Here is a 26,262-nt window from a genome sequence, read left to right as displayed (position 1 = left end):
TTAATGGCCCTATGTTTCATTATGTTAACAGACTGTGATTGATTTGGTCATTCTCCAATCCAATTTTTTTTCTTTTAAAAATAAAGCAGATATTAACAATCAACAAGCATTTCCTTTTTAAAATAGTATTTTTTCCTATTATATGCAAAGACAAATTTTAACATTCATTTTTAAAATAAAATTTTGAGTTCCAGGTTTTTTCTCTCCCTCACTTCCCTCCCCCCTCCCTAAGACAGTAACCTATTAGACACAGGCCATATATTTGTAATCCTGTAAAACATATTTCTATATTAGTCATGTTGTGAAAGAAGAAACAGTTTGCAAAAGCAAAAAAACACACAAAAAGTGAAAATAGTACCAATAAGCATTTCTTAAGTGCTTATTATATGCCAGGGATTGTGTTAATTGAGCTAGGGATACAAGGAAAGGGAAAAAATAATTCCTGTCCTAAAGGAGCCTATATTCTAGTGGAGGAGATAACATATAAAACATTGGTATTTATATACAAGATATATACAGAACTGAAGAAAGGTAACTTTGACAACAGAGGTTCATTTACCTCTGGGATCCATGGAATTCCAATGGATCCAGATAAATTTCAGGGAACGTGAATTTGGATGGGAAAAAAATTACATTTTTATTTTCACTAGCCTCTAACTGAAATTTAGCATTTCCTTTAATTTTCTAAAAACATTATTCTGAAAAGGGGGTCCCTGGGTTTTATCAGACTTCCAAAGGGATCTATGACACAAGGAAAGATTGATATTATTGCTATCTGTGTACAGATAGGTTTTATTTAATTTTTTAAAGGATATTTTTAGGATCAGGCTTTGACAATGGAATCACTGTGACTCAATGTATATTCCTTAATTGCTCTCCACCTGAATTGCTTTTTCATTAGTCCTAATAATGGTTTATTAAGTGCCTGTTTCCCTGAAGCCCCTACCAATAATGAATTGTTACCTCTTTTTTTCTTTTTGGTAGTGGTTAAGGGAGAGCTATCGTAAGGTTGTCTTGATTTGTATTTTCTGGGGGGATTATTAGAGAATTTAGGCATGTGTGCCCATTTTTATTAAGTTTTTTTTTTACAGTTGTTTTTAAAGTAATTATTCATGTGTTTATTAGTTAGTATTTTCTCCTTTGAAATTCCTTCATGTAGAGGTTGAATACAGACCATACTGTTGGACTTAATTGATGTGTGATTCCCTTTCCTGAATGGCTTTCCCTCCTTTTTTTCTATTTTTTTTTTAAATGAAGGATGGTTCTCTGGGTAGCAGAGGAGAGAGAAGTATTTTAGGAAATGAAGGTGACATAAAAACAAAGGGTATCAATGGAATTTCTTTGACCATTGATTCTTGGGTGGAGGGGAGTGTAGTAGTTTTATAGCCATTACTAGCTTCTACATATTCTGTCTATCAGACTTTCTAATATTTCATTTTGCTGCAAAAAAAAGAAAAATCTCCCCCCATTGGCTGACTAATTTCAGGCAGTGCTTTCCCACTGAATTCTATTAAAACTGAATAGAATGCTTAGAGGTTGAGTGTTATGGGATTCTACACGTGCCCACGTCCACACTTTCTCATGAGGATGATGAAATATGACATCTAACCCTTTCCAATAACAATGAAAAAAATGTTACTGGTAAAGAGACTCTAAGAGGGAAAGTGCTATAAGCTCTTAGGAAGAAGGGCCCTTTTGAAACTCAGACTACTGATATTGTTTACTACGATTTTGTTTTCATCTTATGGACACAAGTTAATTAATTAATTAATAAGTTAACAATAATTATAGACCTGTTCCATTTGCATAGTGTTTTTAACTTTTTCAGACTGTATTTACATCTCTGATTTTTGTCTTTGAGGTCACCAGAATCAGTCTGACCTTTCAGGTCACTTGGTGTAAGGGCATCAAACTACTTCTTCCTGATGGTCCTGAGTTCTAGGGATTGTTACTGTACCTCAGAAGGGATCCAGGTGCAGTCATGTGGGACAAGGTACACAGGCTTTTCCTCCTTGCTTAAAAATACACATTCTCCTCACTTGGTCTCTTAGATTTCCTAGTTTTTTTCAAACCTCAGCTTAAAGCTACTTTCTCCTACCTCTTCTCCCTTTGATCCCCCAAAATGCTAGTGTCACTTCTTCCAGCCCCGTATTAATTTTGTATATGGTCAACAGTAAGACAAATATTCATTAAACACTTATTACATACCAGCCATTCTGCTAAACATGAAGAATACAATAAAAGATAAAAACAGTCACTACCCTAAGGAAATTTATGTTCCAATGGGGTAAGCTCCAGGACAACAAGGAAATAATCAGGTATGTAAGGTATATACAGAGTAAATAGAAGACCATCTGGGAGGGAAGTGATTAACAGTTGGTAAGATCAGGAAAGGGCTCCTACAGATGAGATCTGAGCTATCTTGAAGGAAGCCAACTAAACCAAGAGGCAGAGGTGAGAAGGCATTCCAGCTGAGGGGGGCAGCCATTGTAAAGATGTGGACTCAAAAGATGGAGTGTTGTATTGGAGGAATTGCAAGGAGTCTCCATAGCTAGATCCTAAAGTGTTTGGAGTATAAGAGTTTGGAGTATAAAGCATAACAAGACTGGAAAGGTAGGAAAAGGCCAGGTGATGAAGAGCTTTAAATACCCCAAAGAGGATTTTATATTTGATCCTAGAGGTAATAGGGAACCAGTAGTGTTCATTGAGCAAGGGGATGATATGGTCACACTTGCTCTTTTTTTTTTTTTATTCAGACTTACTCTTTAGAAAAATCATTTTGGGAGCTGAGTGGAGTATGAATTAGAGCAGGGAGAGACTTGAGAAGATCAATTAGAAGTCTATTCCAATAGTAGCGATTGTATTAGTGGTGAGAGGAGGACATTTATGGAAGATGTTTTAAAGATAAAAATAATAATATTTGACAAGAGATTGGATATGTGGAGTGTGTTTGAGTGAGTAGCTGAGGATGCCTGGCAAGAGTGATTCAGAGGATAGTGGCATCCTTGGGAGAAATAGGGAAGTTTAGGAGAGAGGAGGCCTCGAGGGGAAAGATAATCAGATTTGCTGTGTATTTGTCTACTGGGCATCCAGTTAGGGATGTCCAAAGGCAGATAGTGACATATGACTGTAGCCCAAGAGAGAGGATCTGCTGGATTATGATTATGCTGGTTATGTAGATCTGTGACAAGACCTAGGCATCTCTATTGATTCAATCAACAGTAGACTAACTGTGGGAAAAGTCCAGCCCATCAATTTAAAAATCATGAAGGCCACTGGATGAAGTGAAATGATTACTCACAATTTGGTTGGGTTGATTTAGGAGCCTGGTCACACTCTATTCTACTCATATAAGACCTTTGATCTGGTTTGGAAACAGAAATTTGAACATTTAGCATGGTAGAAGTTAGAAGTTTCCAGCAAAACCCTTGAGAAGGAATCTGTTGGGGAATAGGAGAGTGCCTCTGACTATGTCTCCTCTCTTCTCTACCCACTTCCTAAAGAAGAGGACCTTGTGAACTTTGGAGGGGCAGAGAAGACTTTCCATCAGCAGCCTAGAACTTTCTCTGCTATAAGATCCTGAAGGGACCCAACTGGATTTTATACTTCTCCTTTCACCACCTGAATCCTTATTTGGAGACTTTGTTTAGTTGTTATCTTTTGGGGGTAATTCAATTTAATTCATTTTAAATGCAGTTCAATAAATGTTTATTGATTTTATATCAGGTAGGTTGGGAGTGCAAGGTACTTGGGCAGGGGTGGGGAACCTTCAGCCTGGAGGTCCTCTAGGTCCTCAAGTTAGGCCCTTTGACTGAATCCAAACTTCCCAGGGTTCTGAAGTTTGGATTCAGTGAAAGGGCCACACATGTGGCCTCCGGGACAAAGGTTCCCCCCCTCTGTGCCAGGGTTACAAAGACAAAGCCTTGGTCAAGTCCCTACCCTCTAGTAGCTTACATCAGGCTAGGAGCGGAGGAGGAAGATAGAACTTGTATATAAGTGAACAAATACAAAGTATATAGAAAAATGTGTGTTTTCACTGGAGAGAGGGCATTAACAACTGGGTGGGAGAGGGGACATGGGGAAAGGCGGCACCTGAACTGAGCTGGAAAGGAAACAAGCAACTCTGAGAGACAGTCTGTGCAAAAGCAATGGAATATGAAAGGTGGTTCGGGGTAACAGAAAGGAGGCCAGTTTCACTGGAATGGAAAAAGGGGAAGGAATTCAACAGCAGCAACAACAAAATAGGACTGGAAAGGTACCTGGGAGCTAGATTGCAGAGTTTTAAATGCAATGTCTCTGACTTTCCTTGATCCTCTCCTGTTGTTATCCTTCCTCTTCCTGTTTCCTTATATTTTATTCAGTTCTGTGTCTGTTGTATCCTCACAGAAGGATATAAGCTCTCTGAGGGTAGGGACTGTTTATTTTTAGTCTTTATACCCCCAGATTCTAGCACAGGGCCTTTCACGTGGTAGGCAATGAATAAATGTTTTTGTGCATTAAATGAAATACTTTCTGACTGATGCATCAGAATAGTCTGTGCCCTTTTGGCTCAGTAGTTTATGATAATTGCATCTTATGACAATTAACATTGGGCGAGGGACTGTGATTTCAGAACTGTGATTTTAGTGGTGAAGGGGAGATCCATGTGAGAAAACCCTCTCCACTTGTGAGGATAGGCAAGTCTTTGATAACTTAGACTTGTCTGGACCCTGAGAGATTAAATGACTTGCCTACGGTGACAGGCGAGCATACTTCAGGAGGAAAACTTGATCCCAGGTCTTCGCTACTCCAAAGTCGGACCCTTTCCCACCATTCCACACTGCCTCCCACCATTGACAAATTGCATTATCATCTCCTTTTCCCTCCAAGTCTAGGGAAAGAAAGAGGGAGGGGAGGGCATAGAGATATCCATCGAGCCAGATTTTACCTCGGCTATTAAAATCTCATACATCCTTAGGGTTCTGAGGGTCTATAAAAAAACACATCTTTCCCTAAAATCCTTAGTTTAAAAGCCACCGAATTTTGGCTTTTAGCTTCTTTTCTCGTGTGTGTGTGTGTGTGTGTGTGTGTGTGTGTGTAGGGGGTGAACACGATGACGTGGGGCAAAAAAAGAAAGGAAGAAGCGAGTCGCGTGGGAAGAGAGATGATGACTTACAGTATGTATTTATTTATTCGCAACTCCCCGTTCCCGCCTCCACCCTCCACCATTTCACCCCTCCACCCTAGGGGGCCCCTGTCGCCTGAAACCTCTAGAGGGAGTCTCTTTTTTTTTTTTTTCCTCATCTCCACCTCCCTCCCCAGTCCCGGCTCCTCCTCTTTCTCCACCTACCGCCCCTTACCTCCTTCCCTAGGGCTACTGGGAGGTGGCAGGGGCTCGGCTCCTTTAAGGCCGGCCCAGTGGCTGGCCCTCGGGGGCGCTGTCTCTTTAAAAGGCTGTATCTTGTCCAGCAGCTGGTGGGGGGTGGGGGGAGAAGGGGGGGCCATCGATGACCATTATTTCTGGCTGGGGTGGTTCTGCCCCCTCCCCTTCTCCTCCTTCTCCGCCCTTCCCCCTCCTCCCTCTTCCTCCTCTCCACCCCCTCTCTCGCTCTCTCTCCCTCTCTCGCTCTCTCCCTCTCCCTCTCCGGCTCTGAGGCTGCGAGAGAGCGCGCGGCGTCGGAGGCGCGGAGCTCTATGTAGGCTTTAGCCCGCTGCATTAGTGCACCCGCCTCCCGGGCACACGCACACCTACCTAGATTTAATTGGCAATTAAACTAGTGTTGGGGGAAAGAAAAGAAAGGCTGGAGGACAAGATGGCTGAGCTAGGCAGTAAGGGAGTGACCGCAGGGAAAATAGCCAGCAACGTACAGAAGAAACTCACCCGAGCGCAGGAAAAGGTAAAGGATGCGCCGGGGTCGTCGGGGGCCGGGGTCTGGTATCTCTAGCAAGTGGGGTGGGGACAAGCAGTGTTCTTCAATGCTACTCATCCACTCACCTCTTTTGCACTAACATAGCAACCTGGGCTGTCATTGCAGAGTGTGTGTGTGTGTGTGTGTGTGTGTGTGTGTGTGCACGCGTACCTGTCATTTCAGAAGACCCCCCCCCCCCCATGCATTCTCCGTTTGCCGTTCCATGTTACGTCTTGCCCTAGCTCTGTCCTGTCACTGTAGTAACGGAGGGTTTGGGGTACCTGCGCCCTCGGTCCCCTTGGCTCCGGGAGCCCTCTGGAGGGGGTGGGGCGAGGAGCGGGCCACCATATGGCCTGGCAACTGGAGAGCTTTGGGCGCCGGACGGACCCAATCCGTCATCCCTGAGCTCTTCTCTCCAGGTGACTTCCCTAAATCTTGCGTCCTTTCCCTGTCCCTGGGGATTGCAGCTCTTTTTTTCCCCAACCCCTGCACAGTGTTTCCCAAAACATTCTCTGTGAGAATTTTAGCCTCATGTTGTCCTTGGGGGCTCTTCTCTATGATTCCTTTTGGGGGAATCCCCGAAACCTCCACTGGGAGGGAGAGGCGAGGAGGGGAGGGAGGAATGGTGAATGGTGACAAGCTCTGTGTCCCCCAGCCGGGTGAGGACTGAAGAGTCTGGCACCGGGGTAAGCGGCTAGATTTCATGATAAAAAATGTTCTGAGGTGGACACACCAGTGTGGGGGACACACCTGTTCTTTCAGCCTCAGAATAACATTTATTCACAATGGCAAGGTGGAGGAAGCCCCATAGCTCCCCCTTATAGAGTCCCCATTTAAGGATTTCCCTAACCACCTCCATCTATTCAGAATAAATTTTCAGTGTCCAGAGGCAAGGTGGTACTCTAGCCTTCCACTCCCTAAATCTTTCTCTTTTTTTCTTTATACACCTTTAAAAGCTTCAGCTAAAACAGGAATCCTGCGTCTCTCCGGCTGTGTTTGGGGCTTCCCGTTCTTCCCCTAGTTTTCTTAAGACGGGAGGATTGTGCAGCAGAGTATACGGAGGGAAATCCCGCATATTTCTCCCCATGTATTGTATGATCCCTTCACTAAATAAGAAGGGAATTCTTCTAGGGATATTTAAGCTAATTTAAGAAAGGGTTCCCTTCTCCCCAACATCAACCGAGTTACCCAAATAGGAGATAGTTGGATGTCCCACACTTAGGGGAAAAGGAGAATTGGGCTTTGGAGTAGCGGTGGGGTTTGGAGATGCCTCCTGGGCGGAAGGATTCTAGGCTATCATTGAGAAGTTCTTGGGCATTAGATGCTTGGAAGCAGTGGGAAGCAAGGGTAAATGCCTTGTGGTAAGGAACGGGAGAGTGGAATACTGTGCAGGCCTCTGAAAAATTGCTGACTCTTGGAAGTCCATGACACACCCTGACCCTATCCTCCTCTGAGCCCCTAGATCCTTACTGTTTGTGTCTGAGGGCCCTTGAAGAATCAGACATCCCTGTAGGGGGATAAATGAGTTCTAGCAGGGGTGGGAGCTAAGGGCTTCCCCGGTGCCCTGGCGTGAACCACATTAAAATCCCATCTCCTGTCAGGGGCCATGCTCAGGGAGCGCAGGAAATCCGAGGATTGGTGGGTGGGTGGGTTTATGTGCGTGTGAGTGTATGTGTGTTCCATTCCAGACTACCTCCTGGGTTTATAGAATTTGGATCACGGCTGCTGCTGACGCAACTTCCCATTGCCGGCTTTGACTCTGAAATCCTGAGAATGCAGAATCTGGCCCTATAATCTTTGGGAAGAGAGCAGGGCTGCCCCTCTCCCCTGCCCTCCCCTCCTGAAACGATATTTTCTCTCCTTCCCCACCCCCATTCCCATCCCTCCCGTGGGGGGGATCTGCTAGCCTGCTTGTAAAGACTGAAGGCCTAGTCTGAAATCAACCCCCTTCACCATCTGGGGTCTCCTTTTTCCAACCAATTGGTTGTTAAGGTTTATAAACGAATGACTTTTGCAGCTGAGGCCACTGTGGCTCCCCGAGTTGCCTTGAAGCCTTTGCTCCCCAGGGATGTTCTTTGACCATGTGATTTAGGGTTGGGAATAGCATTATCTCTGTTTATTTTCTTCCTTCCCTCTATGATTTGTTTCTCTGAGCACAAACGCTTTTAAGAAGGGAGACCTCTGAGTGTTTTTGAGGAGAGAGAGGGGTGTGTGTGTGTGTGTGTGTGTGTGTGTGTGTGTGTGTATGTATGTGTATGTGTGTATGTGTATGCATTCTTTGCTGTCTTCCAGAGCTCATGGAGACTACAGATCTGCGCTCTAACTATCCCCTCCCCCAACTGATGGGGGGATTAATGTGTTTATAGAAAGCTATTGTTAGCCTGGAAGGCCTTGACTCATCCATCTCACTAGTGGGAGTTCGGAGTACATAGGACCTGTCTGAAGTGCTGGGACAGGCTGGCTTCTCTTTTTCCCCAGCCCAAATCCTAGGGTTATACCTGTCAGATGCCACCATAAAGCAGATTATTGGGCAGGTAAACAGATGCACTGATAGCAGCTCTCCTCCTGAGCTAGATCCCTCCTCTCCTGAGCTATGGCCAGAGGAGTCTTTAAGTTCTGACCCTTCGATTTGGCCTCCATATTCATATCCCTCCTCAGATGGGGCTGACTCTCCTTTGCCTTCATTAACAATCCTCTGCAGCATGTGTAACCTCTTTCAGTGGACGTAAATATTGTGCTCTATGCATAGGGATAATAGGTGTTATTACTCTCTACCCACATCCAACTCTTCTCATTTAATTTCTGATCTTGTTTGACTTCCAGAGGCTAGACCCTCTACCAGCTGGCCAGCAGGGGTTAGATTAGACTGTCAGGGGGGCTGGTAAGTGGGTATGTACCCTCTTCAAACCTTTACCTAGGTGATCTCCATTGAAAGGCTAAGGAGGTGATATTTCACTTGACATTGCTTCCTTTACAGTGGTGAAGAGGTGGAAGACAAGGAGTAGCTCTGAGACATCTTCTCCACTCAACCTAAAAGACAGATTTAATAGTAACCCTGGGCAGGGTTCCAAGAATATAGTGTTCTCTCATCCTCATTTTCCTATCTTTTCTGTTTGTCCAAAATTAATTCTTCTGTGATATGTCCCTGGTTCAGTGACCTCTTCCTCCTCTAAATTCCTCTAGCTATCTCTTACTTTTATGAGAGATAGTATGACATAGACGAAACAAAGAAACAAACAAAACCAACCAAAAAAACCACTGGACCAGGGGGCAGTCTGTCTTTCTGTTTCTCTCCTCATATGTCTAAATCTATGTATCTATACATGTAAATGACATTCTGTGAATGTCAAAGAATCAGAATCATAGAAATTTTGAATTTGAAGAGACCTAAATCACCATTTATTTCAGCTGGTATGTGAACAAGAATCCTACTGCTGACAAGTAGTCATCCAACTGTTTCTGTAGGACCTCTACTTAAGGGAACACAAAACTCTAAGGGCTATAGTGAAGATCAAATGAAATTATTGTATATAAAGCACCTTGCCAGCCTTAAAGTTCTGAATTAATGTCAGCTACTATTGTAGTTATTATGATTCCAGTTTGGAAGGCAGTCCTTTTCACCTTTAGATGCCTCTAACTCCTAGGAAGCATTGAGTGTGTGAATAGAGGCTGCTAGGTGGTACAGTGAATAGCACTCTGGGGCTAGTCAGGAAGACCTGAGTTCAAATTCAACCTTAGATGTTTATTAGCTGTGTGATCTTGGGCAAGTCCCTTAACCCCTGTTTGCTTCAGTTTCCTCAACTATAAAAAAAAGTAAAATGCTTAGTATAGTACCTGGCACATAGTAGGCACTATATAAATTCACTCCTTTCCCCTCCTTCCTGAATATATTAACAAAGGAACTTGGTCTCTTATCCTTACTCCTTCTTAACCTTTATCATTTACAGGGATATATAAATCCAGGTTGAAGCTGCAGAGTTCCAATTCCTTATAAGGTTCCTCACAAGATATACTTAAATGTGGAGAGAGCCCTGAATGCCAGGTTAAAGGACTTGATCCTGAAGACAGTGGCAACTATTCATGATTTTTTTGAGGATGGAAATTATTTGTTGAGAAGTAAAAGAAAGAATAAAATATGTAGCAATAAAAATCTTTTTGGACTTTTCTCAAGGAGCTGAAAGTTGGGTGCTTGGAGTTTCATTTTAAAAGAAAGTAAATGCAATGCGCTCTAGGCTTAATGACATTGTAGCTCTGCCCGTTACTGGCCCTATACTATGGTCAAATAACTTCATCGTTCTCAGCCTCTGGGCCTTCATCTGTAAAATGGGGATAATCATACCTAAATTGTTTGCCTTCGAGATTTGTGGTCAGGAAAGTACCTTGGCAACTTGTATAGTTTAATGTATCATTACAAATCACTCAGGACAAGCAATGGTCTACTATATGCTTTCATGTTTATTGTGTTTCTTTTATGTTTATTATTTAAGAGACCATTTTGGAGGATAAAAGGATGTATTTTTGTAATTGAATAAAAGTACTGTGGTGTAAAACATTCTGGAGAACTCTTGTATCAGCCAGAATGATGAGATGATGTGTATTTATTTCATCCTGCTCCTCCCACACAGTTTTGATTTCTTCTCTTAAGTCTTTGTAGTCTGGGAATCCTTAGTATCAAATAGTTCGGATATTATGAGTATTGGGTATGAAGACATCTATTTAAAATGCTATTCTTTATTAAAAAAGTAAAGGAGTGACCATGGTATAGTCAATCAGTAAACTTTTATTAAGTGCCTACTATGTGCTAGGCACTGCTCTATGTGGTGGGATACAAATATAATACATGATAGAGTTCCTCCATATGGAATAATGAAGAAAATAAATGCAAATAAGTACAAAGCTGTTAATACAAGGTCATTTGAAAGAGAAGGTAGAAGCACTTGTGGTGATAGGAAAAGACTTCATGTAGAAGGCTTTGTTTTGAAAGAGGACAGGGACTCAAAGAGGCAAGAAGTGAGGAAGGGAGGAATACATTTTAGGCACAAGAAGATAGCCAGTGCCAAGGCAGAGAGAAAAAGGAGGAAGCATCATATGTGAGGAATAGAGAGGCCACTTAAGATAAAATGAAAAGTATTCCATTATATTTATGTATCACACTTTCCTCAGCCATTTCCCAAATGATGGGCATCCACCTTAATTTCTAGTTTTTTTTTTTTGTTTTTTTTTTTTTGCTATTACGAAAAGTGTTTCTATGAATATTTTGGAACATGTAGAGTTTTTCTTTCTGTCTTTGACTTCCTTGGAAATAGATGCCCAGCACTAGGTTTGCTAGGTCAAAGAATATGAATAATTTAGTCACTTTTCTTGAATAATTCCAAATTGTTTTCCAGAATGATTGAACCAACTGACAGTTGTTGGGTTAATTTTAAAAAATTTAATTTAATTTTTTAAATTTTAATTTAATTAAATTCACTCCCTTCCCCTCCTTCCTGAATATATTAACAAAGGAACCTGGCCTCTTGTCCTTACTCCTTCTTAACCTTTATCATTTACAGAGATATACAAATCCAGATTGAAGTTTCAGAGTTCCAATTCCTTATAAGGTTCCTCACAAGATATACTTAAATGTGGAAAGAGCCCTGAATGCCAAGTTAAAGGACTTGATTCTGATTTAATTTAATTTAATTTTAGAAATTTTGTTGATGTCTCTTATCTTTATATCACATTGATTTCTGAATATATTCATTCCCTCCCCCTCACCACCCCTCCCCCCCATCCTTTACTGTCTGGCAAGACTTCTCTTGCAAAAAAAAAAGCTGGAAAAAGCCACCTTGCTGATTATATCCAATAGCACGCGCGACATTCCACATCTTAGGTTGGTTTTTGTAAAATCTTTCCAATTCCTGGCCACATTCTTGTGGCACCTCCAATTCAACAAGTCCAAAGCAGAACTCATCACCTTCCTCACTAAGCCTAGCTCTTCTCTGTCCCGTCCCTATGTCTGTGGAGGGTGCCAGCATCCTTCTGTTTATCCAAGTTCATAAACCTAGAGTTACCCTTGGCTCTTTCCTCTCCCTCACCCTACATATTTCAATTATTGCTAAGCCTTTTTGACTCTGCCTCTTCCATCTGTCTCCTCTCCACTTATGGGGCTGCTCGCTACTTGTTTGGGCTATTGTCACACCCTCCTAATTGACCCTCTATGCTTTTTCTCTCCCCCTTCTTTGATTTATCCTCCCAATAATTGTCAAAATAATCTTCCCAAGGCTCAGATTGGATTATATATAGACCTCTCTGCTAAAAAATCTACAGAGACTTCCTGTTGCCTCCAGGGTAAAATTTAAACATCTCCGCAAAATGCAGCTAGATGGAGTAGTGGATAGAGTACCTGACTTAAAGTCAGTAAGACCTGAATTAAAATGCTACCTCAGATATTTATTAGCTGCGTGTCCCTGGACAAGTCACTGCACCATTTGTACCTCCATTTCCCCATGTGTAAAATGGGGATAATAATAGTATACACATCTCAGGTTTGTTGTAAGGATCAAATGAAATAATATATGAAAAAAAAACACTTTGCAAACCTTAAAAAGCTATGTGAAAAGCTAGTTAATTTAATGATGCTAATGGTTCTTTGTAATTTGGCACCAGGTTGCCTTTCTAGCATTATTTCACGTTTCTTCCCTTTGCACATTGTATATTTCAGTCAAACTGCACTAGAGCCCTCAAATTCAATATTCCATCTGCTGACTTGGTGAGTTGGCCAGCTGCCATGCCTATAATGCACGCCTTCCTCACCACACTCTTAAAAAGCTTATCTTCTTTCCAGGCTCGGCTCAGGTGTCCCCCCATCTAAGGCTTTCCTGATTTCTCTGTCCTTCCTCCGTTGTTAGGGTTCTCTCCCTCATACTATACTTGCCTTGGATGGACGTGTTGTATCTTCCAGTGGAATGTAAACTCTTTGAAGACAGGGACTGGTGTGGTCTTGCATTTGTATCCCCAGAACCAAGTATAGAGATTGCAAATAGTAATACATTTGGTAACTTGAAACCACATATTGTAGAGAAGGGCACTAGAACAGATTGTGCACTGTTGAAATGTATGGTCTTCTGGTGTGGGTGAGGTAGGGTATCGAGTTTCATCAAATGATTTCTTGCAGAGGAGCTGTTGGGTAAAGAATAGAGAGATATTTATACATCCTTTGAATAGAGAGAAGAAAGAGCAAAGTGGCCCATAGGAATTTTAGTTGGCTTTTGGTCTGACTTAACTGTGTACCAATGGGCTGTGATGGCCTTACTTGGGTTTAACTCTTTCCACCAAAACTTGCGTTCACTTTCTTTTTTTTAGATTTGTCTATCTAATTAAAAATTCAATTTTATTTTATTTTCAGTTCCAGATTTTTCTCCCTTACCCTAACCCACCCCCACCCATTGAGAAGGTAAGAAATACAAAACCCATTATAAAGACAAAGTCATGCAAAATGTGTTCACTTCTGAAAGTCCTTACCCTAGCCTTTTCAACCTCACAGAAAAGGTAGATAGAGAAAACTTGCACCTTAGGCAATTTCCTCTGGAAATTGGTGGTGTTAAATCTAGATTCTCCCCTTCTCTAGGTTTCTTTCCCCTGCCTTCTCCATTTTAACTGTCAAGTTCCTTAGTTTTCTCTTCAGGCACAGAATACTAAACTGGGAGTCAGTAGATCTGAGTTCTAGTCCCTGCCATGTCATTTATAGACATGTAACATCTGATTGACTCATTGAACTATGTTTACTTATTTATTAAATGGAAAAGCTAGCCTTGGGGTTAGGAAGATCTCAATTTAAGTCTTGACTCTGACACAGGCTAATTTTATGACTGAGAGCAAGTCACTTAACTTTTCAATGTCCGAAGCAACCGTCCAAAACTGAATTGCAGAGAAGCTGTAGTTTTAGACTGGGAAAGAAAATTTCCATACCAAGAGTACCTTTTAAAACCTATGAAACTGTAAGGTAGGATAATAGTTGTCCTTGAAGTCAGGGACTATTTTTTCTGCATTTATCTATCTATTATCTATTTGTCCATTCATTCATTTATCTTTTTGTCTTTCTCAGTTCATAGAAGACTTTATTGCACATAAAAAGTCTTAATAAATGTTTGTTGGCTGGTTGGATAAAAGAATGAATGCTCTGCCAACATCATAGGATGTGTTTGAGGATCAAATAAGTTGCCCAGGCTTTGGGAAGGATAGAAGTGCCTGCTGTCTCTGGGATTTCATTGGCTTTAATCATCTCGAGTTGAATGACTCTCATCTTTTTCTTTATCTCCTGTACTTTCTTTCCGCCCAGTTGTGGATCTCTGACTTAACTTTAGAACTGTTTTAATTGGGTCTCCTGCTGCCATCTCAGATCAGTGCTGGGCTCCATCTTGGAACTGAAGCCTTCTTCCCCAGCCATGGGTATTCTGGGTTTTGACTTCTTTCTGCTACACCTGTATGACTTTGACAAATTATTTCACCCTTGTGTTATTTTCTCTTTTATTATGAACTTAGTCATCAGTAAGCACATTTCAGTATGCAAGGAAGAACAAAACAGAATACATCTAAAACCGTGGATTTTGTTGTGATTCAGTTTGCTTTTTTAAAGTGTGTATCAGATTTAGCAGTAATAAACACAATTGCCCTTTTGTTTTCTTCTGTATACTTTAAAAAAATGTCATATTGATGCTCTTTTATTCCCTTCATTGGTATCTCTCTCACTACCCACTCACTAACTTACCTATCTCCCTCTTTCTGTAGAAGCTCTTTCTTCAAGCAAAAACAATTCAATACATTGCTGATACCTGAAAATGTATGTCTCATTCTATATACTCTGGTCCATCAATCATCTCTGTTGAGGAGTGGGAAGCATGCTTTGTCAACAGTCTTCTGAAGTTACTGCCATGATAAGAGTGCTATAGTCTTTCAGATTGTCTTCCTTTACATTATTATGGTCATTGTATAAATTGTTCTCCTGGATTGGCTCATTCCATTACATTCATATACCACAGTTTATTTTCCCATTCCTCAATTGATGGGTACCTACTTTGTTTCCAATTCTTTGCTATGACACAAAGTGCTGCTATAAACATTTTTGTACACTTGGGTCCTTTCCTTCATCTTTTCTTCTTCCTATAACCTTAGCCCTTCTTCATCTATAAAATGGAGGGATTAGGAGAAACACAAATTGAATAAGAAGAGAAAAAAGATACAAACAAAAAAGTTCTCTAACATTATGATTGAAACTGGGTTTCTGACTTGGTCACAACGAAATTGCCTTAGACAGATGAGACTTTTTCCTGGTTTGTGGAGCTTTTTCCCTCAATTTTCCTGTATTGTTGCAGGGTCCTTCCAAGTCAGGAGTGGTCTGCTTAGGCTCTGGCCCAAATGCTTCCTGATCATCTTTGGGCTGCTTCCTTATTTTGTCCCCCAGGAGAGATGGGGAACCATGATTACTCTGTCTTTTGTTTGGAATAGAGGGGAATTTTTCAATTTAACCAATATATACCAAGTGTTTACTATCATCAAAACCCAGCTAGGGCTGAGGTAGTATGATTGAATCTGTCCTTTTCTGAAGGAAGGTTTAAAAGTTGCTCTTTCTTCACCTATGAAGAAGGGGTTTGAAATCATCATCACAGTACAAGATAGAGGAATCTTGGTTAGATTACAGTTCATCTGAAAAAAGATTTGGGGAATTTTGGTAAATTGCAAGCTCACTATGAAATAATGATCTATGACCACCAAAAAAGTTAATTCACTCTTAAGCCACATTAAGAGACGTATGGCGTCCACATTGGTCAATCATATTCTCTTCTGGGTGCCAGTTTTAGGAAGGGCATTGATAATCAACAAACATTTATTAAGTGCTAGTAGTGGGGATACAGAGACAAAAATGAGGCAGTCTTTAAACCCTCAGAAATCTTATATTCTATCAATAATAAGGTGAAGAGCCTTCAGAGGATGGCAACTTGGATGATGGAGGACCTCAGTCATTCCCACAGAGGCCAGGTTGAAAGAATTCAGGATGTTTAGCTTGGACAAGGACAAGATTTATGGGAAAAGTCACTATTGTCTTCATTTAATCCAAGAATTCTCCCCACCCCCCACCTTTTTTTTGTATCACAGACTCCTTTGGCAGCAAAGTCTAGGGATCACTCTTCAGAATAATGTTACCTACATTCAGAATTGAAGGAGAAGTTAAATTTCAGTTAGAGGTTAATTGAAGAATATAATTTTGTTCCCATCCAGGTTCACAGATCCCTTTGGAGTCCATGAACCCCAGATTAAGAGCACCTAATTTAGTTAGTTAAGTGGTGAGCATACAAAAAAAATTTAAAGCATAGTCCCAGCCCCCAAAGTACACCAACACTGTTTAAATAATGGTGGAGAAAAGGGAGAGAGACAGAGAGAGAGAGAGAGAGAGAGAGAGAGAGAGAGAGAGAAGAAAGTGTCTGGGGAGGCAAGGTGTCCAGACGCCTTCCCATAGCCAGACACAAGGACTTTGGTCATCCATGTTGGCTGGTCTCCCACTCACACTGGTATAATTTGCATTCCTTAGGTTTCTGACAAGGTAAAAAACTATGGAGACAACTTGGAAATAACTACATACAAGAGATATTTGTGGGGCTGGTATGTGGAAGAAAGAGAGCCTAGATTTCTCTTACTTGGTCTCCCTACCAAGAGAGAAGCAGGGAGAGGGAAGTTGCGTTGAGGCAGAATTCAGTGGAACGTGAAGGAAAATCTTCCTAACGAATAGCATCATCTGAAAGTGAATGCAAGTTGAGTTAAATGAAAGGCTGTTGGCTGGCTGGGCACAGGGGTTTCCCCTCTCATATGAGGTCTTTTCCAACTACGCGATTCTGTGATTCCCTGAGGGTTTTTGTTTCTATGACCGCCAGCATTTGTACTTTGTGTTTGTTTTTCAAAAACATACCTCCTGGCAGAAGCTCCTTTCAGGATTAACAGTGGAAGGAAAAAGCCATTATAAAACACTAAATTAATAAAGAACCAGTTAGGAAAACTTGGTTATAACTTAGTGAATGGAGCTGAAGTGCTGGAGAAGTTGATTCAGTTTTACCTTTGACATGATGTGTGACCTTGGGCAAATTTCCTCCCCTCCCCGGGTGGCCTCACTTGGCCCCCATTTGCACAGTGCCTGCAGAGCTTTGGGGCCTTCAGTGAGATGAGAATTAGGAAAGGGTGTTGGGACTCAGGTAAAAGCAGTGTGGTGATTGCCAAGGCCGAGGTTGTGAACTCCTAAGACTGTCTCCAGAAGCCATCACTGCCAACTCCATCCTTGTGTTTCTAGGCTGGACCTCCCAGGGACTGCAATGTTTATGCAGCTGGGACACTGGAGAAACTGGAAAGCAACTTTGTGGTTTTCACTGCGTCTGACCTCCTGTCCTTTTTCTTCTCTTAACTCATTCCTTCTCCTCTTCTTCTTCCTCCTCAATTCAGAGATGGCTACAGTTTCCTCCTGGGTTCTAGGTGGGTTCTAGGTGGGTAGGCAGGGTAGGTGGAATACTCTAGGGTGGAATTAGAGAGGCACCAAAAAATACCTCCCCCATAATACCACTACCATGCCTGAATTCCCCCATTAGTGCTTAACTCTTTGGGTTCCTGAAGGCTTAAGGGTCTTCCAGAGGCCGTTTTTAATATGTATATATCTTTGGAAAGGAGAATACCTTTTTAGCTCATGGATAACTAGTGCTTCTAGGGAAGAGGGAAATCTTTGCCTGAGGCCCTGAGACTGTGGTGAGACTAATAGAAGATCATATATTTGGAGCTGGAAGGACTTCCAGAGGTCAACTAATACAACCCCTTCATTTCATTCATAAGAAACTGAGGCCAAGAGAGGTGACCTGATTTGCCTAAGTAGACAGTGAATGACAGAGAAGGCCCTCAGACTTTCTTCTGTACGCAAACACTGTTTAAATGGTGGTAGAGAAAAAGGAGAGGGAGGGAGGGAGGGAGGAAGGGAGGGAGAGAGAGAGAGAGAAGGAGAGAGAAAGATAGAGACAGACACAGAGAGAGAGGGACAGAGAAGAAAGTGTCTGGGGAGGCAAGGTGTCCAGATGCCTTCCCATAGCCAGCACAAGGACTTTGGTTATCCATGTTGGCTGGTCTCTCACTCATATAGGTATAATTTTCATTCCTTAGGTTTTCTGACGTGTTAAAAAAGTAGTATTATGCTAGTGTAAAGGTGTGGGTATTAAGAAACCTAAGAGAACGTGATACATTGGGGATCCTGAGAGAGCACTGATAATCTGGACCTCAGTTTCTCTACCTGTAAAATGAGGTTGGACAACATGGTTTTATGGCTCCTTCCATTGCTCACATCCTATAATTCTAATGAAATAATAGTTTACAAATGAATGCCCTGAGATTCTGTGGCACAGGCATATATCCCTCAGCAGAAGCATATGGAAATGATGGGCAGATATGCAGAGACATATACAAGTGATGGACAAATCCAGATGTGGATTCCTCTCTGGGTTCTTGGTTGTAGCCCTGTGGGAAACCCCTAGAGGAAGCAGTGTTAAATTTCTGATGGTAGCAATAGTGTATGAAATGGCATCATACAGTGTAAAGAACTTTGGAGTTTGGAGCACCCAGGTTCAAATTCCAGCTTTGCCATTTGATAGCTTATGTGACCTTAGATAAGTGACTTAATGTCTTTGGGCCTCTGTTTTCTCATCTTCATTATGAAGGAGTTGGAATCGGTGGCATCTGAGTTCCCTTTTAGCTCTAAATCTATGATCCTGCAATATGGGAAAAATTTCAAACTGGTTTTGACATCGTCCCTTGGTATTTAGCATTTCTCCAATTGCCATCTGAGTTTCTCCTTCCCACCCTCAAATAGGAATCTCAACTTCTTTCCCTGTCAGTGAGTCAGTCAATATACATTTGTTAAATGCTTACTATGCGTCAGTATGCTGAAGCAGTGGCGATATGAGGCTAGGCAAAGCAATAAGCATTTATGAAGAGCCTACTGCCAGAAACTGTGCTGAGTACAAATGCCATAATGAAGAAAGATAGTCCCTGTCCTCAAGGAACTTACATTGTAATAGGCAAAAAGTGGTACCAGCAGCAGAGACAAAACGTAAATAGCCAAGTTCCTATAATGTATATACAGAGGAGATAGAACATAATTTGGGAGACAAAGGTACTGGCAACTAGGGGGACCACAAAGAAGGTGGTTTGAGCTGAGCCTTGAAGGAAGTTGGGGAAACCAAGGGGTAGAAGTGAGGGGGAAAGGATACCCCAGACATGGGGAAACAGCCAGTGAGAATGCATGGAAACAGGAGAGGGCTTCATGCTCAAGGAATTGTGAGTAGGCCAATTGAGCAGGAACATAGAGTTTTTAAAGGAGAGTAAAATGTAAGAAGACTGGAAAGATAGGAAGAGCCAGATTATCAAGAGATTTAAAAGCCAAACAGGATTTTATATTTGATCCTGGAGGTAATAGGGAGCCACTGGAGTTTAGTGAGTGGGGAGAGGGTAACATGGGAAAAACTATGCTTTAAAAAAGATCACCTTGGCAGCTGAGTGGAGGATGGTTTGGAGTAGGAAGATAGGTAGGGAGACAAGTTGGAAGGCTAATGGAGTAGCTTAGGAAGGAGGAGATAATGAAGGCCAGGAATTTTCTTAGGATACCTAACCAGTAATGGATAGGAATGATTTTTCATGTTGCTTTTCATCCACTTTCCCCTTATCATTTCTGATTCTAACCCTCTGAAGCATTTTTTCAGATTATTAGGGGTGGGGCTGGGAAGAAGTTCTTGAAGTCTGTAGGAGTAGAATGATAAGGGAGACAGTGTAGCTCACCAACAAGAACAAGATGTTGAGGAGAGGTTGGCTGGCTCTCCAGAGACAGTATGACACTGACCATGTGAATCAGTGGTGATGTCTGATATTTGTGCGTCATTGCTGAATTAGAACCAAAGTTCTGCCCGCTGCCTTTCTGGATTTGACAGATGCTCTATGCAGATGACAGACTAAGACAATGACAGTGACATTACAGATGGGAATAGCTTTCAGTGGCTTTTCCAGCCACTCATGGTCTTTTGCTTACCCATAAGTCACTGGATACCAGCTCATAGAAGTAGAGACTGTTAGAGTTAGAAGGGCACCAGAGGCCCAGAGATGCCCAGCAAGTTAGTGGCAGGGTCAGGACTAGAATTGAGATTTTTCTGAAATCTCTCCTATTGTTCTGTTTCTTAATGGAATGTGTTAGTAATTCAGTTCAATAAAGATTTTATTAACCACCTGTGTGTAATAATGAATAATAGCCAGCATCATATCACACTTTAATGTTTGCAGAGCAATTTATAAAACTTATCTTCACAGCAATCCTGGGAGGTGGATGCTATTATCTTCCCCACTCTGATACAAATTCAGTGACTTGTCCAGGGTCATACAGCTAGTAATGATTTGAGGCATGATTTGAACTCACGTCTTCCTGACTCCAGGTGCAGTGTTGTTGTCCACGTTGCCACACTAGCTGTTCTCTTGTTAGTGCTATATGCCTTTGATTCATGAATGCCATGTTCTCGAAAGAATCACAAGTTTAGGTGGCCTCCCAAGGCAGTAGAAAGATGAGTGGTGAGTGTAAATAGGAGATAGCCTATTGCCAAGGATGATATGTGAAAAGTAGACTAAAGCATCATTAAATACATGGATGGCCAGAGAAGGAGGTGGGGCAATCAGTAGTACAGCATGAGTGAAAGAGGAATGTTGCATTGCATCTATGAAATATGAAAAGAAGAGAGAGGCCAACAGTGTTTGGAGTGATTGAGGATTTACAGAAGGAAATGTGTAAGAATTAGTTAGGGTTAGCAGGTGCTGTTAGGTTTCCATTGTATTGATGGATGGTGTAACCATGACCATGAGATCAGCTCCTTTGAGGTATAGGGTATTTTAAGCTATTAATAGTTTTTAATAATTTTAAATTATCTTAATAGCTTTAATTAAAACATTTTAATAGATATTAATAGCTTTAAACCATCTCTAAGACTTTTGGGACATTCTGTGTGTGTGTGTGCAATGCACCTTGCCAGGCACTGGAAAATATGGACAAGAAAAATACACAAATCTTTTAGGAGAGGTAGCCTCGGTGTCTGAATGACCTGGCTTCCCATCTGGCCTCTGACATACTGGCTGTGTGACCCTGGGCAAGCAACTAAACCCCTCCTCCTCACTCTAGGCATTCCTTAAGATTCTAATTTTCAGAATAATGGCTGATTTATATTTGGTAGAGAGTTTTCCTTACTTGGGGATTGCTGATCCTGATGAAATCAGAGGTCCAGTCCAAAGGAAATCTAAGGGGTCGGAATAAGGAGGCTTGGCTATACTTGATGAGGAATCCTGGATCTCCCCTTTTGGTTCTGCCACACATGACCATTGTTTTAGCAGGTGACCTGCCAAACCTCTTTTGGCCTCATTTTCTCTATATCCATGGGAGGCAGACCCAGTCCCCTGTGATCTATGAATCTATGATCCTGGTTGATCTGTAGAGAGAACAGTACTTATGGGGTAGGAGAAAGTTTGGAAAGTGGCTTCGAAGGGGCCATACCCAACAGAGAAATAGAACTGCCTGTTATGCACAAGGCCATTTTTTTTTTAGCCCTTGGACAAGTTAATATTTGACCATGTTGCCCTTTGGGTCATCCATGTTTGAGCTTTCTCTGGTCTTTTCCTTCTGTCTCCCTTTCCCTGTCAATTCCACTGACCCAGAACCCCTATGAATGGCAGATGAGGGAGGGAGAAGGAAGAAGTTGAAGCTAAGGGAAGGGGTGGGGGATGGGAAAATACATACTGTCAACCTTTGCTCTTCCCTGCCAGATGCCTTCACTGGGACGTTGGAAAATCAGACTCTCAGTAACCCCACTAGGAATTTTACGAGTATTTTGGATGTGTGCATTTCCTACCCTAGCCTCTTTTCCCAGCTCCTTCTAGCCCTCCTAGGTGAGGACTTTTTTTGTTCCCCAGTTAGGGCAGCACTCAGCTCGTTAGAAGGGAAGCCACACTGCAGATATTTTTTGCCTCTGCAATCTGTGTGTTAGAAGCAAAGTTTGCTCTGCCAAAAGAAGCCAGAGAGCCCTAGTCAGTCAGTTAGGCAGGGGGCCGACTGGCTGCTGCCCCAAGGACTGAAAAAGGACACGCTGATTGATGCTGGGTTTACAGGAAAGGGACATGGGGAGAATTTGTTTGAAATTCAGCAGCAACCTGGGCTTTTTCATTAAGATTTTCTGGGTAGGTATGATGGTCTGGGAATTTTGTCTAGGCAGATGGTGGTGTTTCCATAGCCTTCTCTGGCCACACCAGCCTGAAGTAATCTCTCTCTTTTCTAAACTCTTTTAATGAATATTGTTTATATCGGCTAGGTTCCAAAATGGATAGAGTTCTGGATTTGGAGTCAGGAAGACCTGAGTTCAGATCTCACCTCAGACAGGGACTACGGCAATGGAAAGTTAATCTTTCTCAGCCTCAAGTTCCCCATTTATAAAGAGGGGGTGGGCAGCTCGATGGTTCAGCGGATAGAGCGCTGGGCCTCATCTTCCTGAGTTCAGATCTGGCCTCAGATGCTCACTAGCTGTAGGACCCTGGGCAAGTCACTTAACTTGTTTGCCTCAGTTTTCTCATCTGTAAAATGAGCTGGAGAAGGAAATGGAGAAATACTCTAGCATCTCTGCTGAGAAAACCCCAAATGGGGTCACGAAGAGTTGGACACAACCAAAAAACGACTGACCAATGATGACAAAGGGGGATAATAACAGCACCTGCCTCTCAGAATTGTTGTGAAGGTCAAACGAGATGATACATGTCAAACTCTTAGCACCCCTTGAAGTAGTAGATACATGTTAGCCATTATTATTACTGTTCATGTTAAACTGACAATACAAAATTGGACATTTTCTCTCTTCAGCAAGGCTTTAAGTCTCATGCAGGGAGGATACATGTTTTACATACTTAATTTGTATCCCTCACAACTCTTGGCCTTAGCATAAGCCTAGGCCCTCGGGGGAGTTATATTCAATGTAATATAATCTGACTTTTAACTTTGACTCTTATTTTTTTCCTTAGCCAATCTGATTAGTCAACATGTCCTCTAAATACTGCCTTCCCAGAATCTTTTGAATCTCTTCCCTCCTCTTCCTTCCCCAATGTCGCCATCTTGGTGCAGGATTGTATCACCACCCACTCTAACTACGGTGGTAGCTTTGAGACTGGTTTTCCCACCTCTGCTCTCTAACTGATACATCTTTTGTGACACTGCTGTCTTCCTAAAGTGCAGATATAACCATGTTGCACCCCTTCTTACTGCCCCCCTAACCCTATTCAATAGGCTTCAGTGGTTGGTTCCCTCTCACTGCCAGGATCCAATATAAGATCCTCTTTTTCCCCATTTAAAGCCCTTCATTATCTGTATCCATGCCCCTTCAGGTCTTCTTACACCTTACTCTACCTTACGTACTCTGTGATCTTCCTTCTCTTCATTGTCCTTACTTTCTCCCATGAGGATCTATTTTCTCTATAGTTGTTTGCTTGTCTCCCTCATGGGCTCCATGTGAGCAGGGACTATTAGTTGCCTTTCTTTGTATCCCCAGTGCTTGAGCACAGTGCCTGGAACACAGTAGGTGCTTAATAATTGCTTGTTGCCTGACTAACTCCACTCTTTTACTGCCTGCTGATACAGCTTTCGTGCCACTACTAGACCACACTCTTCCCTATTGTGGGCATTGTCCTTCTGTGTAAAACTCTTCCACAATAATGGTCAACATTTATATAGTGTTAACTATGTTCCAGACACTGTACTAAGCACTTCACAATCATTATCTCATTTGTTCCTCTTCAGCAATCTTGGGAGGTAGGTACTATTTTTACTCCTGTTTTATAGATGAGGAAACTGAGACAGAGGTCAAGTGACTTGCCCAGGGTCACACAGCTAGTAAGTATCTGGGGCTAGATTTGAATTCAGGTCTTCTTGACTTCAGGCTCAGAACTCTATCCACTGCGCCGGTTGTCTAGACTCTCCCTATTGCCTACTGAATAAGGTTAAAAATATTTAGCCTACCATTCAATTCAAAATCTTCTACTCTCTTGAAGCAACCTACCTTTCCAGACTTCATTCTAAGTTGCTCTCCGAGCCCTCTGCCGTCTCTCCTATCCCCAAATGAGAAGAAAAACAAAACCCCTGTTACAAACATGCACAGTCAAACAAAACAAATTCCTGCATGTGCATGTCAAAAAAAAAAGTCTCAATCTGTATTCTGAATCCATCACTTCTCTATCAGAAGGTAAATGGTATGTTCAATATTGAGTCCTGGAATTGTTGTTGCTTATTGATTTTCACCCATTCTTAAATCCTTGCCTCTTTCCCAGAATCTGTCCCTGTTTCTACTCTCCTCTCCACTTCACACAGCTCTTTTTCATCTTCCTTATGTGCTTATGCATTATTTTTTATCATGAGTATTTGTGTCTGTTTCCCTGCTAGACTTTTGGGACATCAGAACAGGGACTATGTCTTCTTTAATCTTGTTGTGCTCTCTCTTCTCCCCTCCCAATAAAGTACATGGTGCTCTGCACAGAGAAGGTGTTTAATAAAGATTAAATTGAATGTAACTAGAGGCATGTAACAATATTGCATCAATAAATAACAGTTCCTGACCTTCAAGGAAGGAGATTACTGTTTTTTGTTGGTCACTTGTCCCCTCTGCTGTTCCAGAGTGTTTCCTCTTGTCTTTTCTGCTGCAGTTTATCCAGCAGTGTTCTCTCATCCTGTGCCCACCAGTGATCATAGAACCACAGCACCACAAAAACTCTGTATAATCTAGAAGCTAGAAAGTCTCTGTGATCTAACCTAGCTCCTTCATTTTATAGATGAGGGAATAGAGAGGGGAATGACTCACTCAAAGACATAGTCAATGAGTGGCATTTCAGTTGATGGAGAGGGACCATTTTACAACTTTCCTTCCTTTCCATTAAATAAGTTGTTTTAAAAAGTTGTATTGGTAGCTTTTACTTTTATTTCCCCTCTATTTCCAAATATGTTCCTCTCCCCTCCCCTCCCTAGGTCACCCCATCATAAAGAATAAAAAAGAATAAAGAAAAAGCAGTTTTGAACTAATGATAAGTTTGAGCTAACATATCAACCTAGTTTGATAGTGTATACAATATTGCATACCCATGGGATCCCCCCAACTTCTGCAAAGGATGGACACAGGTTTTTTTTTATTTCCTCACCTCTTTGAGGCTGGCCTTGGTCAATATAATTATATGCCACTGAGTTTTTGTTTCTGGTTGTTCTTTCACAGCTCAGGAAGCCTTTCCTAACCTTTTGTCCAGTGTTTTCTGACCTGTTAGTTATTTTCTTGTTACTCTTATTTATCTTGTTTGTATGTACTGCTTACTGTATCTTCTATTAGGTTGTGAGCTCTTCCTGGGCAGGAATTGTCTTTTGCCTCTTTTTGTATTCCTAGCACTTAGCACAGTGTGTGGTAGTACATAGTAAGCCCTTAATAAATGCGTATTGACTGACTTACTAACATTTATATTGTTGTGATTGTGTGCATTGTTTTCCTGGTTCTGTTTACTTCCCTTTGTATCAGTTCATATAAATTTTCCTAGGCTTCTCTAAACTCTTCATATTCAACATTTCTCATGATGCAGTCATAGTCCATCGCATTCATGTAACACAATTTGTTAACTATTCCCCAATCAATGGGCATCTATTTTGTTTCATTTCCACTGCAGAAAATGATGTAACTTTCTTTGTAAGAGGGACAGAGGGTTAAAGTGAGTTACACTGATGGTTCATGTGCCTACACACGTTTATCTGGCCTCATCCAGTGTAACCAGAAGCCACATATGGAAATAGCTTTGTGCCCATGAAAAGTAATCAGAGATTTATTTCTATTCTGCCTCCAGCTATGGAAGGAAATAGAATCCTGCTTGGCAGCTAGTACTTAAAATAGGCTCCAGGGCAGGGAGGTGAGAGTTGAATATTTTTGAGCAAAGGATAGACAGGACATCGGATGTGCCTTTAAGGGAAGGCAGTTTCCAGTTTGGGGTGAGCCTATTATCTGTGGGGTGGGGGAGATGGCGGGCAATGAAGAAAATGATACCCCACAGTCGTAAAGCTAGTAAGTGTGTAAAGCAAAATTTGAATTCACAGCTTCCTGACTATAAGTCCATCACTTCTACTAGCTGTCCTACCTGACTCAGAAGTGGGAATAACAATGCCTACTTGGATTTTTTTCAGTCTTACTAAATGGGTGGCCATTTGGCAAGTAAACAAGACCTTGGGCAAGTCACTTTCTGGGAGTACCATAAGTGAAAACCATTCAGATACTAGGTGGTGCAA

At 41.8% G+C, this 26,262-nt stretch overlaps 1 protein-coding gene across 7 annotated transcripts in view; it reads left to right on the top strand.

Annotated features, from left to right (window-relative positions):
- Positions 1–5,584: 5,584 nt before the first annotated feature.
- The window catches only part of BIN1 (bridging integrator 1), a 141,207-nt gene continuing 120,529 nt past the window's right edge, over positions 5,585–26,262 (top strand). For all 7 annotated transcript variants that reach the window (XM_036744124.1, XM_036744123.1, XM_036744122.1 and 4 more), the window contains exon 1: positions 5,585–5,876. In XM_036744124.1, coding sequence (XP_036600019.1) covers positions 5,793–5,876 — 84 coding nt within the window. In that variant the 5' untranslated portion in view covers positions 5,585–5,792. The remainder of the gene's footprint in view (positions 5,877–26,262) is intronic.

Source organism: Trichosurus vulpecula, chromosome 2 (genome assembly GCF_011100635.1).
Source record: "Trichosurus vulpecula isolate mTriVul1 chromosome 2, mTriVul1.pri, whole genome shotgun sequence".
Classification (NCBI taxonomy): domain Eukaryota; kingdom Metazoa; phylum Chordata; class Mammalia; order Diprotodontia; family Phalangeridae; genus Trichosurus; species Trichosurus vulpecula.
Note: the sequence above shows the minus strand (reverse complement) of the source record. Positions and strands in the feature narration are given on the sequence as shown.